The sequence below is a fragment of the Gymnoscopelus microlampas genome, assembly GCF_963454915.1.
Source record: "Gymnoscopelus microlampas genome assembly, chromosome: 12".
In the NCBI taxonomy this organism is placed as follows: Eukaryota; Metazoa; Chordata; class Actinopteri; order Myctophiformes; family Myctophidae; genus Gymnoscopelus; species Gymnoscopelus microlampas.
In genome coordinates this window covers 33,630,539-33,649,863 of record NC_139949.1, presented here as the reverse complement: position 1 = coordinate 33,649,863, position 19,325 = coordinate 33,630,539, and the positions used below count along the sequence as shown (strand labels likewise).

At 42.3% G+C, this 19,325-nt stretch overlaps 1 protein-coding gene across 1 annotated transcript in view; it reads left to right on the top strand.

Moving 5' to 3' along the window:
- fgf11b (fibroblast growth factor 11b) overlaps positions 1–18,759 on the top strand; it is a gene marked incomplete at both ends in the record, with an annotated part of 40,691 nt that extends 21,932 nt beyond the window's left edge. The window contains 3 exons of the mRNA XM_084075163.1: positions 4,191–4,294; positions 17,504–17,702; positions 18,629–18,759. Coding sequence (XP_083931289.1) covers positions 4,191–4,294; positions 17,504–17,702; positions 18,629–18,759 — 434 coding nt within the window. The remainder of the gene's footprint in view (positions 1–4,190; positions 4,295–17,503; positions 17,703–18,628) is intronic.
- Positions 18,760–19,325: the final 566 nt, after the last annotated feature.

Below are 19,325 nucleotides of genomic sequence, written 5' to 3'. Positions count from 1 at the left end.
AACTCAAAATTATACTTAAGTACAGTACTTGAGTAAATGTACTTAGTTACTTTCCACCACTGGCTACATCCTCCCGGTGCGGGATCCTCACTGGCAGGTGAGCCAGTAGAGTACAACAGCTGTGGCAAACCACAGAGATGTGTGAGGAGGATTAATTGGCACAAAAAAGGGGTAAATTGAGAAGAAACAAAAAAATAAATTCTTGCACACTATTTAGTCCAAATATAGGCTAACTGAAAGGATAGCCCCACCATCAAATTGTAATTAGAGACATATTTGCTATCATCCCAACTTTAATGCTTTGAAGTTGCATGCAAAATGTATAACTCATTACTTAATGAGAAAAAAAACAACAGACGATCCGGGCACTCAGGAGGAAAAAGGAGGAAAAGCCTTTATTTATTAAAAGGCAACTGCCAACATGTTTCGACTTCGGAAGAGCTTCATCAGGGCAAAATGAATATACAGACACGTGAGAATAGCTATGCAATTAGGCAATTAATAAGTGTCCAAGTGCACGTGGGTACCTATTGATAGATGGTAATTACATAGGCACAGTCAATCGATGAACAACTTTAACGCTGCACGTGTTATGTGACAGCCCAGAGGAAAAGGACTATAGGACCTGAGCTCATATCATCTAAACATCAAGTATTACCCAAATATAGAAAGCAATTTATTATATCAAATATTAACAAATAAACAAACAGTAATAACAAAAGTTAAATCAACTAGTAAAGGGAATGAATCCAGAAAGTTTCCCTCTGGTTCAGTCTCCTGAGGCGATCACCACCTCTTGTGATATGTTGATATGGTCTACCTGTAATCTGTAGGAGAGTGTCATTGCTATTGTGACATTGACTGAAGTGTCTGGCTATGGGGTAGTGTTATTAGTGCAGATAGCATATTTATGTTCAAGCGGTTACGTGGGCAGCGCTCGTTCCTGCCTAAATAAAAAACATTAGGGCAGATACAGGTTAGATGTAACCTGACTCCGCCAGATGGAAGAAGCTTGAGTCACATTTGTTTCACAGGCTACTTCCATCTGGGACTTCGGTAGCACAATCGATGACGGGGCGGGCCCTTTTTTTCAAGCTACTTGGCAGGTGATTGGATGGGACCGTCTCACTGGCGTAGCGTGGATTCTAATGTTGACCGGGCCAGAAATATCTTTTTGCTTGATATTGTTTGATGGCAAAACAATCATGACTGATAGACATGAAAGAAGAGTAGACCCTTCACAGCTAATAGAGATTTTTTAATTTTAAGAATCGGTTCAGAATTGAATGAGTACGGCTATAGTTAAATGTGAAGCTCTTTCTGCTATAAATATGCATCCATGCGTTCTGCGCACCTGTCGGTGGCCAAACCGGTTTTCAAATGGTCCTCATTTACAATTCGGCCGATTGCAAAAGAGGGCCATTTGAACACAAAGGCACCTTGCTGTGGTTGGCTACAACAGAAGAGGGTGAGGGGCTGCTAATGTTGTTACGTTGATTTTTTATTAATTTTTTTCCCTGGCGAATCGAGACCATGGCCCCATTGGCCGTCATGACGCTTCGCCTCTGGACCGTCTGTCTATCACCGTCTATCAACCAATCATATTGACGTGTCTACATGACGTATAGTAGCTGCGTCAGCAGTAGTTCTTTTGTATACTATTCAACCATGATGAATCATGAAAGAACTACAACGCAAGAAGGGCTTCTTGATGGCGTCACAGCCGGTCTCACAAAGATCCCGCCCCTAGATGAGCTGATTGGTTCGCACACGCCGTTGTGCAGAGTAGCCTTACTCTCTGAGCGATCCCAGATGGAAGCTGTATTCTGAACCAGTGAAGTCAATACTGCCCCATCTGGCGGAGTCAGGTTAGGTTAGATGGTTTCTACACAAAAAAGGTGCCCCCAGAGGCAAAAACAAAGGAATTATTTTCCCCCCTTTTTTTTACCGAATGGGTTACCAGATTGACAAAAAACAGCCGAAACATAGCTCTACATACATAAATATCACACATAAACCAATATATCCATTACAGTTAATAACCCACCATTGTTGCTTCAGTCACCACAGTCAAGCTTTCAAATGTGTAAAACAGGCACTGGTTTTGCTATGTGTGTCTATAGACTTCCCACACACAGTCCTTGAACAAAATAGGAATGCATGAATAAATGAATTAAACCCACTTTACAAGAGACCATGTCCAAATAATCATATTAGTTCCAGTGTCTTAGACTACTGTTGGTGTGGCATGATTAGTGTTCAACTCTGTATACTCCTGAGCTCCATGAACTCCTCATAGCAAAGTAATTTGTGATGTCTTTTAAAGTCTGGTTTATGGACAAGTTGATGCTCCATAGAGAGCTTTGCTAACCTGTTTAACCTGAACTTGTACATTGTGAGTACAAGTTGTTTTATAAGCTTAATTTTATTTAAGGCCTGCTTTCCTCCAGCCACAGGCAGAGACAGGAAAACATTTGACGTTACAATAGCATCACGTGACAGAACGTATTTGCACTCGTTTGCTTTATGAATTATTATTTTATAGCTAAAATAATTATTTTATAGCTAAAATAATAATCATGATCATATTAGCTTAATACTGTAACCGTAATTATTAATCACACAATTATTGATAAGGATGACTTTTGGTGGAAAAGTTGTCATTTTCGTAATGGCTTTGAGTCTCATTTTGCTTATCAGTGCCATACCTTTGGCCAAATGGTCTGTAATGGCCTCTGTTATTTTACGGCACCCTTGTGAGCCTAAAGGATGTGGATATGGGTTGTACAATGTTCTGGTTAGTTACCCTAGTGCAATGGTGAGGAGTCAGACAGGGTCAAGGACAAGGTACAACAGTTGAGATGTTTTAATTAACTCTATATTATTTCAATCCATTTGCTAGGTTTCAATACGAGTTATAGGCTCCCTTTTCTTAGTTCCCATTAACACCCTAGCAGCAGTGTTTTGTACGAAGCCCTGGAGTGGACTTTGAGTGAAAGAAAAACAATTTATTCTGCCGTTAGCAGAATCTGTCTTGAGATATTACATATGCAGTGAGTCTACTCATCGAGCGTGTGAGCGCTCACGCCTGTGAGAGACAGATGGACAGAGACAAGAGAGCAACTGAGCAAAGAGAGAGAGAGATTGATAAATGTGTTCAGAACCCAACCTATTTGAAATGAAGTTTATTCTGCGTCTCCCTGCTGCATCAAAGTCTTGAAGAATGGCCTCCGCAATATTATGATAGATGTGCATCAGATCATCAGTGCATGTCCACTCAGAAGTTTGTCAGTGAGTAATTGTCCTGAGACACACTTTCTGTTTTCAAGTTCAATTGTTTTGTTTTGTAATTTTTAGGTTTAATTATTTGCCAACACACACTCAAGATTCTGGAAATCACCTCGCCAACTTCACTAGCCAGTTTTTAAATCTGCAATGATCCTGACTTTTATTTCTTTCTTTTTTTTCTTTTTTTATCCCACGATTTTGTAACCCATTTTTCACCCAGTGCCAATGCCTAAGCTTGTAATCCTGGCCGCTACTCTCCCTCTGCCAGCCCGGGGAGAGCCCCGAAGTGAGCTCATGCTTCCTTCAATGCATGAGGAGTGAGCAGGCTGCTTCTTATCACCTGACAGGGGGGAGTTTCCCAGTAGGACGTGAGTGGAAGGAACACGTTATTCCAACCAGTTCCTTTCTCCTACATCAGGGGGCCGCCTGATGTAGGGGAAAGGAACTGGTTGGCTGACCAGGGGGAGGCAGTATAGAGACCAGGATTACTGCATGTTTTTTGTGAGGGTACCTACCCTAATGATCCTGACTAACCATGGCCACATCACTAGTGGCCTGTAGCCAAAATGCATGAAGCTTATTTGATTAAAAGAAATATGCACATGATCTATTTTTGAGATGATTTTAATTGTCAAGACTGTAGATAAATAAATAAATACATAGGTCTACAGTACATATACGTATGTGTGTGTGCGGTTGTATGTACTACATAGGTCTACAGTATACGTATGTGTGCGTGACTCATGCATTGCATTGCACCGTGTTGCATCGCATTGTGAGATGCATTTGGCGCGCAACTCCATCGTACACAAATCTGGCTTTACTAGGCTATGCTATATTTTGCAGTCTATTTGATCTCTCTCTCCTTCTCTCTCTCCAACACACTTGTTTTCCCAACACAGCACAGTTCAACTTGATTCCTGTGGGACTACGGATTGTGGCAATCCAGGGGGCGAAGACAGGGATGTACCTAGCCATGAACAGCGAAGGACACCTCTATGCCTCTGTAAGTAGCTACCCTCTAGTCTCTACACATCACACAGTCATGAGCAATTCCCTTTTGATATAATACTGGGACCACATTTGTCATGTTAACCACATTAACCCTGGCAAGCTAGGGTCCCGATTTTGGGCATGTCATTACAGCCAAAAATATTTAAAGGATTTCAAAAATTGCAAAGTAACAAAAATAGCAGATCTATGAGCTCGTTGATCCGGACAAAGTATAGTGACTAAGTGGTTAAGACAAGATCGCACCATACTACAAGACCAGTGAAATGCCCAACAAGGTTGCTGTGCTGTTGGGTGGAAAATAATACAGTATGGGGTTCTGCGATGTAATGTGTTGGCACCAATGTGTATAGAGCGTACTGTAACAGTCGCTGCCATGATTTTCACCAGCGCAGGTTCCAGTAGTAGAAATCCCATTAACTCATTGAGTGCCACAATCCGTCAAATCCGTCACGTGGCCTGACGCCCAGAGCGCCACGATCCGTCAAATCCGTCATAAAATTTTTTTCAAAATAAAAAAAAAAATTCAAAATAAAAGTTTTTTTTTTTTTTTTTTTTTTGGGGGAAAAACATGTTCAGAACCCAAGATATGATGATTTGAAGATTTGCTGCTCCATCCACTCCTTGTTTAACCTATAACTTAAAAAGGCTGTATCTCGCTTCCTAAGCACTTTTTTTTTACAATGAATTTTGGCTGTGGCACTCAGAACCAAAATTCCATTAACATGAATAAATAAGTTTGGCACTGAATGAGTTAATTTCTCCATAAGATTTTTAGAAATTCCCTATATTAAGAGTATAATATATATATTAAACCTGGAACCAAGTCAAACAGTATCCTGGTGGCTGGTGAATCACAACCATAAAACATTAGATTATTTTAATTGGAAAACAGAAAAGGGGTGAAGATACAAGACAGAGACTGTGCAGTGTGTACATATCATAAGAATGAAGGAACTACTTCTCCCATGAGCCATTGCACATACCTTTACAATGCTTTAAGCTTCAGCCAAAATGATTCTATAGCTTGATCTTTTTTACTTTAATCGCTGTTTTTATTATAGTCTTTATATAGTTAGTTGATAGTGTTGTAAAATATTGTAGTTGACTGTTAGTGATTTTCGGTGATAATTCAAGATCGTGTCTCCGGGTTATGGGATATAGCAAGTAGAAACTCATGTGAGGCAGGTAACATTTCCATAGTAACGCAATCTCAACCAATCAGAGACAATGTTGCTACACATTACAAATTAAACATTGTTTTACAACCAGGAGCCTCGTGTTAAGTCGACATTAGATTGTTGTGACATTATAGCTGATAATACAATTATCTATGGAGAAAATGAATGGGATGTTCTGACTGGAATCTGACTGGGAAGCTCCATTACTGTCTATAGGTCTGAGCTCTGTACTAGAGGAAGCTTGTAGTAACTGTCCATGGTACTGAATTGGGCTTGACTGAGAACAAACAGCAATCAGGCCTTAATCCTCTGCCATAGCAGTAAACAAGGGTTTATGTGCCGATTCTCTACTCTATAAAAAAAAAGCCCAGAATAAAATCTGGAACTAGCCACAGTAATATGAGCAATTACCCACATTGTGTTTGGTGCCGTTATAAGTAACTGAGATTAATAGCATTGGTGCAGACCGTAAATTGTGTGTGCTCTTTTTGTGTGCATGCCTGCATGCATAAATCCTTGTATGTGCGTTTTAGAGAGCGGGGGGCATGAGAAACAGAGCTCGAGGAATTGTTGGGGGTGTATAAATTCTGTGAATACACATAGGCATGCATCATTTGCGTCAACAAAGTTGAGATATGTTTGGTAAGGCTAACAAGGCCAGGAGTTATGAGTGGTCGACTCGGTAGACAAATGAAGTGGAGAAGAGCGGCTGAAGATGTGGCGTGGTTTCATCAATATGGTACAGCGGGCCAGTTTATCAGAACAGTTTGACACTTTAAACACAGGTGTAGAGGCAGAAAAAAAGAGGTCCTCTGATCTGCGAGGGCTGTGCTAGATGAATGGAAAAAGATAGTGGCTCTTTCAGGGATGTGGGAAGATGGCTGACCGAAGTGTAACATTTTAGTGGTGTTTGTATATTTTGTTGGTTTGACCACTTAAACCTAGACTTAGTAAACTGGAGCTGAGTTGGCTCTGTACTTGGACAGTTTTTTTCTGTCTGCACCAAATTGGTACACATTATGTCTATAGTCAAGTGATCAAGACGGATCCGTCCGATTTTTCATATTCCATCGTGATTGGTGAATTACCGAACATTGCTGGCCCACAATAACCTACCTGACCTGGCGGAGACCTGTGCTCCAAGCAGCACTTCTTCTAGTTTCATAATGTTTTTCTTCTGCCCCAAACTAAATAAATGCAGGGTCATGGCAAACAGCACTGAAACAAATCTTCCTCTAATTGGCCAATAAATAGAAAGTGTGCATTTTGAACAAGCCATGTCAGGCCTCCTTTGACCTACTGTGCAACCATGAAACTTGCTTACACATTTACATCTAGTAATGAGGAACAATTCTGCCATAGTGACCCATGACTTCCTCCCCCGCTTTCTGCAATTTTGATTTAAAAAAAACTTAAATCCTTACTTCTCCTGGGATTTTTTAGCAATCCGCACAAAAGTTCCCACAAACAATCTACGTACCATTAACTAAAAACCCAGTGTCAAAGACGTTTGTAAGTGGAAAGAATTACAATAGAGCAACAGCTTGAATCACATTACTACACAGCATACAATACAATACAATATGACAACAATAGAACAACAGCTTGAATCACATTTATGTATGTAAGCTGTGTTGTATCACAGCATACATCACAAGCAGCAGCTCGAAGAAAAGAAAGAAAGAATAGCAGCCACGAGGAATAGGCCCACCAAGCCAGTCATGAACCAACACAGCCACCCTGTCACAACTCACAATCTCCAACAGCAGCCTCAACACAACACACATACTGTAGATCAGGGCCGCATGTTGGGGTCCACTGCAGGACCCCAACATGATTTTCAAAAAAAGGAAAACCATACTGCCTCTAACGACTGCTCACCCCCTCCCCAACCGCCGGCTGATGGCTCATAATTTAATGGCTGTAGAGAGGCTCTTCTCTCCCCAGCGGTGGAATGCAGTCGCTGATTGGCACTCGTTAACAGTCTATTCAACCTACTAGTTGAGTTTTGACTACACTTTGAGACAGCCTGGTGTTGCTCACACAGGAGTAGGCCTAGCACGGACATGGAGAGGCCAAAGAACCATATTTGTTAGCTCAGAAGTGAGTTTCATTTCCCTTACAAAGTGTTTTTTTTTTTTTTTTACCAAATGAGAAGAGCATGGTAGAAAGTTGTGTAATCCACTATGATCTCAATTCACAATGTAATTTCTCACTCACTGAGACAAGACAGACACACATTCACAAAGTTACACTATACATTATATTATGATAATAACTGCAGAAACTGGTCCCTGACATTGACAAGTTGGTTAAAGCAAAGAGATTTCATGCTTTTTTAAGTGGTTACTTTTTTGAAGCATTAATCATATAGGAATCATTGATATGTTCTGAATATTATTGTTCATCACTTCAATAAAAAAAAGACATATAAAGGTTGTGTACCCATTTACAAATTTGTAGTTAAAGCGGAGACAGTATTTTAAATTGAATTATTCTATTTTCAAATGTTTTGTTGGGGCTCCTTAAACAAAAATAGCATGTTATTTTCCCACCTCTCATATCACATTTATTGTAGCCTACAACTGTACAATACCAATGATTAAAGTCAATCATTTAAGTATCTATTCTTAATAATGAGCAAAATGTGTAAAGTGATATAGGCTACTGTAGTTAATAGTAGTGCCTGGGACAACAGGCTGAAAAACAAGGCCAAGTGTTAGCTGTGTAAGTGAACACACGTGAGCGAGTATGCACTTCTGCAAGAGTATGCACTTCTGCAACTGGTCGCGGCCCTCATCAAGTCGCCTTACCCCGAAATTAGTTTGACACCCCTGCGTTTAGATCCACATCAGTGTTGGCTGTTATGTCAAAGCCCAAAACCTCTAGCTTGAACTTGAAAGGAAACAGCAAACTCAGGATAATTGAAGTGACCAAGAGCCATATACACATACTGTACCCTGTCACAACTCACCACCTTCAACAGCAGAAACAACACAACACAACACAACACAACACAACACAACACAACACAACACAACACACTGTAGATTCACATCAGCATTCACGTCGAGACACAAACGGGTGTCATGTGAACATGTTTCATTGGCACCCATTCATTGGGTCCCAAAATGACAGCAATAGTACAGCTTGAATCACATTAGTATATACACACACAGCATACAACACAAGCAGCAGCAGCAAAAAAAAGAAGAAAAGGTTCCTACTTTGAGCAGTCTTCTACTTGACTTCATCAGTTGAGTAAGTGATGGCCAGGGTCAAACTTTGGAACTCATCATAGACAGAGAGAGCCCCTCACTCTAGTTTGTCCTCAGACAAGCCTCCAGCGCCAGTCTCCAGTCATCTCCATATAACTTATCTGTATAGCTTCGCCAGTACTTTCCTCCCCTGCTGGAAGCTCACGGTGTCAATGGCAGAGACCACTGGCAGTGATCTTCTCACCCTCCTTTGTTGCATAGTGCATAGTCCTGGACTATAATGAAGAGGAAGGGGGCGAGGGTACCCTCCTGCAACACCCCAGGATGCCAAACTCTGCAATGTTGTTGTCTGGGGTCATCACTGTGGCTTTTGTACCCACGTACATGACATATAGCTCCGAGTAGGTTGAGAAGGACACCATAAGCCTTGGGTAGGCTAGCTGAAAGAAAGAAAGAAAGAAAGAAAGAAAGAAAGAAAGAAAGAAAGAAAGAAAGAAAGAAAGAAAGAAAGAAAGAAAATTCAACCACAGAGCTTAGGGGTCGTCAACAATGTACTCAACATTATGTTTATTGTACCATACATATCTAGCCTTTTACTTTTCTTTTTCTTTTTTTTACAACTAAAACATACACACACAGACACACACACACACACACACACACACACACACAAATTACCTTTATGAGATTTACTAGGCCTGCTTCAGCATCTCAATCAAAAACACAGCTCAATTCAACATATACAACCATTATTTTTTAACTCTATGATACAACCACATAACTTCTCCTCATACAAAAATACTTCCTAGTCCTGGATATTTTTAAGTAAATTATTAAAAGTGAAACTATACATAATTCAGCCCTACTGTATTTTACGCAAACTACAGTTAGCAGCTAACTACAGTTAGCTGCTAACTCAGTTAGGTAACTAACCATAGACTAGTTATAGGAGATAATTCAGCTGGTGGAGAATCCAATCAGTTAGAGAGTAAACTCCCAATGCAGTTTGTCATGACGATAATTAACTTCTCTTTCAACTGTCACAAATGTCTTTTAGCAGTTTTAACTCCCTGGCAATACAGACAACTCTACTGAGCTTCCATGTGGTGGAATGTTACTTTCCAAGTTGTTTAATTCACTCTTAATACTTACAAATGAACGGAGCTAGTGTCAAACACCCGCTGTCTGTCTCCAGCAGAGGCGGGGGGTGGGGGAGGGGGAGGGGCCTGAAAATAAAATCAGTCTGAAAAGGCGAGAAGCCTGCTTCTACGCCGGGGAGTGTCTAGAACACTGCTCTCCAAACACTGGGTCGGGACCCATTTGTGAGTAGTAAATAGCCTGTAAGTTCCCTACATTTAGTTTTTAATTATTATGTTTAAAGATTCAGTTTCAAAAGAATTTCATAATACAAAACTCTAAGACGTTTCATAAATTAGGGGGGAAAAGTAGTGAGCTTGTAGATCTGCTATATTCACTTGTTTGGGTCCCGGGGAAACATCCAATTTATCTTTAGAAGTGTTTACCAATCTATGGAGTGTCTGACAATAACACTGTGTGTAGGGCCGGATTAACCTTTCGTGGTGCTAGGTGCTACGACCCCTTTTGGTGGATTTTCTTTTTTACATGTTTGAATATTTTTGATAAACATTTTAACAGCACAAGTTATCTAAATTACATATAAATTGACAGACATATTTGGGTCATTGACATGAAAACATGTGTTAACTGCATTAACAAACCTGTTTGATTTTTATTTTATTAGAAAGAAAAAGAAAATACATTACAATATCCAATAGCACTCTCAGCTGTTTCCAAAGCTTTTTATTTTTTATTTTTTTATTGAATGGGCTTCTGTGTTTCAAATGCAGTCTGTTGGTTTATTGTGTATATTTATTGCATATTGCATTTTGCAATTTAGTTGTTGTTTTTTCCTCTTGTCCAGAGGTTTACTGTATGTTGTGCCTTTGGCACAGTTAAAAATAGGAATGTGTTACAATGCATGCTACAAAGGTCATATTTCAGAATTTTCCACTATGTTGTCAGGGACAACCTGGGGTTCCATTGCATAACAGGCAAATAATTAGGATTCATAATGAGCTGCCAGATGCTTTTAGGCTAACACAGCTCGCTTGCTAGAGCTCCTGCAGTGAGCTATTAATTGATAGTGCTTCAGAATCACGTTCATTGACTGCAGTGAAACAAGAGGAGGTAATGATCAGTTGCAGAGTAAAAATAAAAATGGTACAATGTAGAAGTGCCCTAGTGGCTGAAGAAGTTAGAAAGCATACCACACAGAGGCACAAACTTAATCATGATATGCATGTCTTTGATGGTATGGGGAAAACAAGCATGTGTGATGTCATCATTAGTGTTACAGTCACCTCTTATTCTGAGTGGGGTGTGTCACATATGGATTAGTTGGTAGATGAAAGTGTGCAGGTGCATTACTACACTTCTACAGTTTATTATTTAGGCATTTAACAGATTGAAATAAGTCACATGCATGAACCCTAGTCCAGAAACGGGTTAAAGGATCACGTACAGAGTGCAAAGACAACAATAAAGGGCTACAAAGTAACTATACCAGGTAAACATCAAACCTAGCATCTGTCTTAATACAGTATGATGCTATCTATAACATACTTTTGGGGACAAACAGTTTATGTCTATCTAAATTACATACACAGTATCATGTGAACAAGTAACCACCATACAAGGTGTATGTATAACTAGCATCTATCAAAAGAGGCAACATTAAGTGATCCAAAGAATAAGGAGTGTTGGTGATGAGATGAGTTTGTCAGACTGCGGTTGAAAATGAGGAGTGAGTCTGCAATCTTACAGATGGGTGAGGTCATCCACCACGGAGGGAGAAGAGTCTAGGACGCTTGTTATGTTTGGTCAGGGTGTCGCAGGGAAGGGGGGGACAGATGTCCTGTGTTAGCTAATCTAAGTGTGTGGGAAGGGGTCTGGGGGTGGATCATGGGCTTAAGGTGCCCTTAATTGCGTTGTAGGTCATCACCAGTGTTTTCAATTGGATGCAGGCAGCAATAGGAAACCAGTGAAGGGAGCGCAGAAGCGGTAAGACATGTGATGCTATAGGGAGGTTGAAGATCAGGCATGCCGTGGCATTCTGGACCAGTTGTTTGAGTGATCATACCAGCAGACCAGATCCTGCAGGTCACAAGACTTCCAGGGAAAAAGAGAAGCTCAGTCTTGTCTGCATTGAGTTTGGTGGGAAGATGTCCAATGTGAAATGTGGATCTGGCATTCAGCAATGCGCTCGTCACCCTGTGTGGCAGAGGGAGGAAAGGAGAAAAACAGTTCCGTGTCATCAGTATAACAGTGCTTGAGGCTTGTGAGCTGGGGCCAAATACAGACCTCTGAGGGATAAGATGTCAAGAGGGTGCAGGGAGATGAAAACAAACCTTATCATTACACCTGGTGAGTAGTAATGTTCCTACAGGAGGCTGTAGTTTATTTACAGGACACTGTTTTTTGAGACCATGTTGACTATATCTGGGAACAAACGAAATAAAATACTTGTTTTTCATTGGTGTCAACTAGGAATGAATGGAGGCCTTATTGGAGTCTTCCCATACCTCCTGTACTGCAGGAAGGAACCTGGCATCCCACCATTCCAGGCGGATAACCAGTTATTCAGTGTTATTCCAGTGATACCAAGATCAGATTTTGACAAGTGCAACTGTGTATTGCTTTTGGGTCTACAAATGTGTTAAGTTTGCATTTAGAGCAGATGGATAGAGCATGTGCATGTTCAGGAAGAACTGCAGTAACATGTATGATAGAGAAAGCTCTCCATTAGACAAAACTGAAGTGAGTGATGGTGGATTGAGAGCTGTCTCCTTTCTCCTTTTGGCTCTGTAGGCTTTATTCACAGTTATAACCCTCACATGCATGCACGTATGCCCTTGTACGCACACACACACACACGGACGCACGCGCGCACGCACGCACGCACACACACACACACACACACACACACACACACACACACACACACACACACACACACACACACACACACACACACACACACACACAAACACGCGCACACAAACGCACACACGCACGCACGCACACACACACACACACACGCACGCACACACACGCGTGCACAGTGCACACCCACAGATACATGCACGCAACACATTACAGGTTGTGTAGGGGAGGGATCCCAGTGAGAAAGAGAGATATCAGGTGCAGGGGGAAGTCTGTGTCACTGTTCCCTTGTCTCACACAGGATTCTCAGCCTCACTACCTGTGGCAGGCACGAGGAAATGGCTGATCCTAATGTAAAAATAGAGCTCAGCGCAGTCCTGCCCCATTTCATCATCTACTGATTGTGTTCTGGAAACCCCTCCTGGGCCAAGAGAAAAGGGGAGGGGAGAGAGGAGAGAACAAAGGGAAAAGAAAGCGGAACACAGCATTTGCGCAAAAGAGAGCGAGAAAGAGAAATGAACACATACATTTGAGCATGTATGTGCAGAGAGAGAGAGAGAGAGAGAGAGAGAGAGAGAGAGAGAGAGAGAGAGCACTGTAGGCAGCTGATTTTATGGAGGAAGTTTAACATAATATTTCAAAGCTATAATTGACACCGTTTTTGTGCCAATCACAAGTGTGAATGACAATTGCTTTATTCTCTCTTAGAACCTTTATTATCAGTTGTTTATATACAGAACATTCAATTTAAATGTTTTATTTGGGCTGTACAGCAGTTGGAGTATACTTATTATTGTGTTGTGTCAATATTTAGGTCTATCTTATTGGTGTGTATGGATGAGAGAGAGCGAGAGAGGGGGAGGGAGAGAAAGCTCTGTGGATAAGTGGCTCTGTCCATTCTTTACCTGTGCAGATTGCATTGAAATGCAGGACAGCACAAGCAGCAAGATAGCATCACTCTTATCACAGGACAAGAGAGGTCGATAGAACAGATGAATGAACGAAGGAAGGAATGAAAGCAGCGAAAGAAAAGAAATGCAGGGTGGCTGTGTTTGTTGGGGGGGGGGGGGTGAACATTCTCCAAAAGTAGCCGATCTACAAGCTCACGTTTCCACGGTGTGTCCACACAGTAGATACTTCATGAGCTTGTAGATCGGCTATTTTCATAACAGATTAGGTTCATGACCCGATATTGTGACGACCACATAATCGGTTCGATTCTGGCTGGAGACCTGTGTTGTGTGTTGTGTGACGCCCACCTATCTCTGCCCTTGGATTCTTTTGTCTCATACTAGCTTATTTAAATGACACAAAAGCTACCTGTCAGTGGGGGGCAGGAAGGGCCATCAGCAGACACGCCTTTTTCAGCTCCATCACATTGACAGGAGGCCTTTCCAGATGTCAATCAGCATAACAGAGGCACGAGCGCCTAACCCTCCACCTCAACCCTCCTCCCCGGCATCATTATCATCCATTCACACTGAGCATGTCACTCAATCATGCCAAGCCACGCTTCACCAGGCCCTGCCGTGCTAAGCCAAGCTGGGCCAGGCCATGCCATCATAAAACATCACAGACAGCCCATAAATCTTTTGTGCCAGACGGTATTATCTCCCAGTTGCATCCATGGTAAACTGCTATTAATAAGTGCACCCATGCCTTATTAACTTATGTAATGTGGCATGTCATAGAACATCTGCATCTGGATGTAAATCAATGTAAAAATGTGTGTGCGAGAGCGAGCGCACACACACACACACACACACACACACACACACACACACACACACTTTGCGTGCAAAGACTGGCACACTCAAACTGTATGAGAGGGATGGGTGGAGGGGCTTTATTAAGAAGCTTTACATTTGAAGCAACAACTAATGCAGCACTATGGAAATATGTCAGGATTACTGCAGCTGGGCAGATTTCATGGCTTCCCATTAGATTAACCAGAGAGCTCATGGGATGGTCAATAGATGCAGGCAGCATAAATGACACCATGACCCCTGCTGTCTAAATGGGGGACTGCGGGCATTTACCATAATGGCATCAAATGTAAATGTTCGCCATTGAAGATGAGCAACATCTTCATGTAGATTACATACTGTGTACTGTTGCTTCAATGGGAAATAAAATATATAAAACACTATATATGGATGACATTAGTTCCGTTTCATTTTTCTAACCACATTGTTATTGCAAATCCTTATTTTCTAAATGTATAAAGATATGTAAATTAACCAAATTCATCGAAATCAGATCTATAGGCATTGGAGTGTTAACTCTGCACTGCAAACTCATGTGTGTTAAAGTGGACTGGGTCATTTTTACGCTCTCAAAGTTAGATTAACACTCAAGATTTTGCAGTGTAGGTACTTCATTGTCCTTGCCATGTTGTTAGTGCAATCCCAGTGTATGGTGGCAAAGAGAGTTAAGCTTCCTGGAGCAGGTAGAATAGATGTAATCTGACACAAGGGATGAAGAAGGAGGTGGAGGGTGGGTGGAGAAAAGAGAGGCGGAGGGGAAGGTTGGGAGACTGCTCTGAATGATAAAAAGGTTCTTTCCATCCTCTGGATTCTCAGCACTGACGCTAGATATTACCTCTCTCGTCTGCTTTTATTAGAACTCATTCTGGCTTGATATGCAATGGAAAGGAGACTGGCAAAGTCTGTCAGTACAGGCACATGAAGGATATGATTCTTTAATTTCATACGCTGGTCTAAGCTATTGCCCTTTAAATGAAAGTGCACCCCCGCCCCTGCTTAAAACAATACATAGAAAATCTACTTTCTTTACACTAATATCCCCAGCCATTATTCATCTTGGTATCCCAAAGACGTGAAGTGGCTTCTCTTCTAAGGTTCTGATCATAGCTTTGTACTCGGGGCCTGCAGGTGTTTTGAGGTGAATTACAGAGATGGGGAAAAACTACAATTAATCATTTGTATCAAATTTCGATGGACTGGCATACTGGCATTGCGGTTTATCCCTGAAGAGCAAATTTGACCATTTGGGATATGTGCACAGTAATGCATTTATTTTGTCTGTTCTCTCACTGTACTGCGTTTCCTTCCCTCTCTCACGCGAAGTGGTTCATACCTTTGGAGATGGCCGATTAATGAAACAGAGAATGTGGGTTCTATCATTAGGCTGATTTCAGGGGACTGATTATAGAGGGTAATTACTGGAGGGCCTCGAGGTTTTCATTAGTGTTATTTCAGAGCGTTAGTTGAAGGGTGTTTTCCTGGGGGTCATGTGTGTTCTTATCTGTGAAAGAGGTGAGCGTCAGAGCCTGGGGAGGTTCTGACTAAAGAGCCTGTGTGAGCCTATAGTGTCCCTCCTCTGGTCCCACAAGGGACCCAAAGTACCAGGTCTCTCTCACCCTTATACCCCCACCCACCAGTGTCCTCCTCATTGATCTCCTCCTCCTCCTCCCCTCTCTTCCTCTTTCCTTCTACCATTCTCCCCTCTCTCCTGCACTTGCCACCCCCTCCTGCTCTCTGGCCTGATTAATAATGAATGAAGGGGATCATCTATCGATCCTATCCTCTTTGTGTTAGCACAGCAGAAGATATCAAACCTGTCAGTGGATCTTTAAATAGCCCTGTGATGTGATGTGATGCCTCCAGGGTGGTAGTAGTAGTGGGTAAGAGGGTTTGTTGAGATGAGGGTAGCAGGGTTTGTTTTGCATGGTGCACAGAAGGGTGGCTAAACGGGCATATCCAGGGGTGCAAGCGGACACAGAGATGTGGACATAACGTGTGTAATTGCAGTCTCTACAAGCTACCAAAGCATGGTGGCTCCCTGTGAAGGTCATAGGTGATGATCTGTGATGAGTGTGACAGTGACACCGGAGGTCACTTTAGACCCTCTCAATCTGCGTTTGAGTCTTTATTAAAGCCCCTACACGGTGGGTGGTGTCATCGTCATCTAGAGAGTCTCTGAGAAATTCTCCAGTCAGCCATTTCTGCCCTGCTGCTGCTCTTGCTAAATCAATCCTGCAGATTGGCTTTGCTCTCTGACACTGGAAGGACCCTGATGGTGACTAAGAGAGATGAATATCTGTCAAAGTTGGTTATAATCACTGGTAAACATAAACATTGCCAATGCTAATTGTCCAGCATTTTCATGCTCTTACCTGTAAAATGTGTTCAGATTCAATGCATCTGAAATAGTCCCGACAGTTTGATGTCAAAACTCTGCATGTATAATATGTATGTATTCATGCGTGTATTTACGGGAGTGTTATTGGTGTGGGAGTGAAGACTCCCAGTGCTTTTCATGTGCTCTGTATACTTTTCCTAGGGGGACTGCGATAAGTTCACCAGAGATGCTAATGCAATCACATCACACGTGCAACTATTTCGTGCTCCTCCCATGGGTCAGAATGTGCATACTATCAAAGAAACTGGAAAATAGATGGAATTTTAGCTTTCCTTTATTTTTCCTCAGGCAATGCTCACCTAATTAATGTTTTTTGTGTTATTGTGTGTGTCATTGTGTGTGTGTGTGTGTGTGTGTGTGTGTGTGTGTGTGTGTGTCATTGTGTGTGTGTGTGTGTGTGTGTGTGTGTGTGTGTGTGTGTGTGTGTGTGTGTGTGTGTGTGTGTGTGTGTGTGTGTGTGTGTGTGTGTGTGTGTGTGTGTGTGTGTGTGTGTGTGTGTGTGTGTGTGTGTGTGTGTGTGTGTGTGTGTGCGCGCGCACACGCACGTTCACAACTTGTATTGGCATTCAGGCTCAAAAACTCATGTTTCCTTTTGTCTTTTATCTTTCTTCTTTCTTTTCTTTTTTCTTTGTTACTAACAAACTTACCCCTTTTGCCCTGCCCCATCTCTCCCCGCAGGATAATTTCACTCCAGAGTGCAAGTTCAAGGAGAGCGTGTTTGAGAACTACTACGTCACATACTCCTCACTGCTCTACCGCCAGACCCATTCAGGTCGTTCCTGGTATATTGGTATCAATAAAGACGGCCAGGTCATGAAGGGTAACCGGGTAAAGAAGAACAAACCAAGCGGACACTTCCTGCCTAAAGTTATCGAGGGTATGTGGCACTTTTCTTTTCTGGGATCTCATGAGCCTTAGCATAATTCAAACTCGAGCAGTGTGCTCAGTGGAACATGTATATCTCCGCCAACATACAGTACCGGTACATACATATTTGGGTGCGGTTTCAGCCCGATCCGACTGCCGTTGAATTCCATTATAAAAGTAAAGTTCAATATATGAAAAAATACACAATATTTGAGAAAGGAAATGCATGGAGGCACTTATTTTGCCTTCTGACAGCATGCACAAAGAATACTGGTGCTGACCGGTTCAGTTGCAATATTAGCCCTGGGCAGACAGAAACGGGTGAAAACACAATCACCCCCCTCACCTTCGGCCTGGCAGAGATAATGATGGTTCTGCATCATTAGATGCTATTTATCACTGCTCATCAGCATTATTGCATTGCTGTCGGGCAGAAACCTTATATGTTCAAAAATGATACTTTTCAGATAATGGGAAAAAGATCCTGTGTTCCCATGGATCCAATGTAATTATTATTTCAGGCGAATATGTCTGGCCATGCCAGGCTAGTTATTAGTTAGTCACAAGCTCTTGTTAATACTTTTCATTGGTTAAATATTTATAAAACCAACAGACAGAATTAACCACACTTTCACTTTCAAAATCTTATATGAAAATTGGCCAAAGCGAGGACCTAATGTCACGCTAATGTGCATGGCAGTACGACATAGGTGTGTGCATAGGGCCCGCATAGGGGCCCGCATAGGGGCCCAAACCTCTAGTGTTTCAAAAGGTCAGAAAAAAGCAGTGTCACAATGCGACACAGGGTGAACACTGTCATATAAAGGACGGCATTAATACATAAAAAAAAGTATAAATGTTGAAATATGATAACTCAAAGTTTATGCCCGAAAGTGACGATATTCGAATCTTAACTAATAGTTACTTTCCCCACAGTTGCCATGTATAAGGAGCCATCGTTACACGACCTAGCCAGTGAAGAGTGTCCTCCAAGGAAGACGGTGAAGACAGACTCGCCGTCCGTGAAGAACGGCAGGAAAGATGCCCCAAAGGCTGATGCCTCATAGCACAGGAGCTCTGAGGGTGGGGCAAGGTCAGCAGTGACACTGGGAACTCAGTCCGGCCCCTCAGGCACTGGGGTTGGCTGAAAGAATACCCCCCCCCCCCCCTGTGGGCCACCATACCCCAGGAGTGCACTACTAAATGCTGAGGGATGAGAGCAGCCCGTCAGCAGCCAGCCAGGCCTGAGAGGGGACTTCCCCCTCCGCCTGTCACCAGAGAGAGAAGGACCAAGTCCCGGAGTCAGCACCACTACCATGCCCCTCTTCACTGCTCTGTCGTCGCTCCACACTCTGCGTCCTCTGACAACCAGTGGCATATCTTTTCTTATTCATCTTATTCATTCGCAGGCTTCTTCAGTATTCCCTGTTACTTCTCGCTGTTGATTTAATTTAACCCTCTCAGAGTTACAAATGGATAACCCCCACGCCTCACTGCTGTCTTTTCAATTTGTCGCATTTTGTTTTATCTGTACGTGGCGAGAGAGTGACGGCAGCACCGGCTCACTCGTCATCTTAGTCGCTCTCTCAAAACTCACACAGCCATAGCCTTGGTGACCTTTACCCTCTGCCCA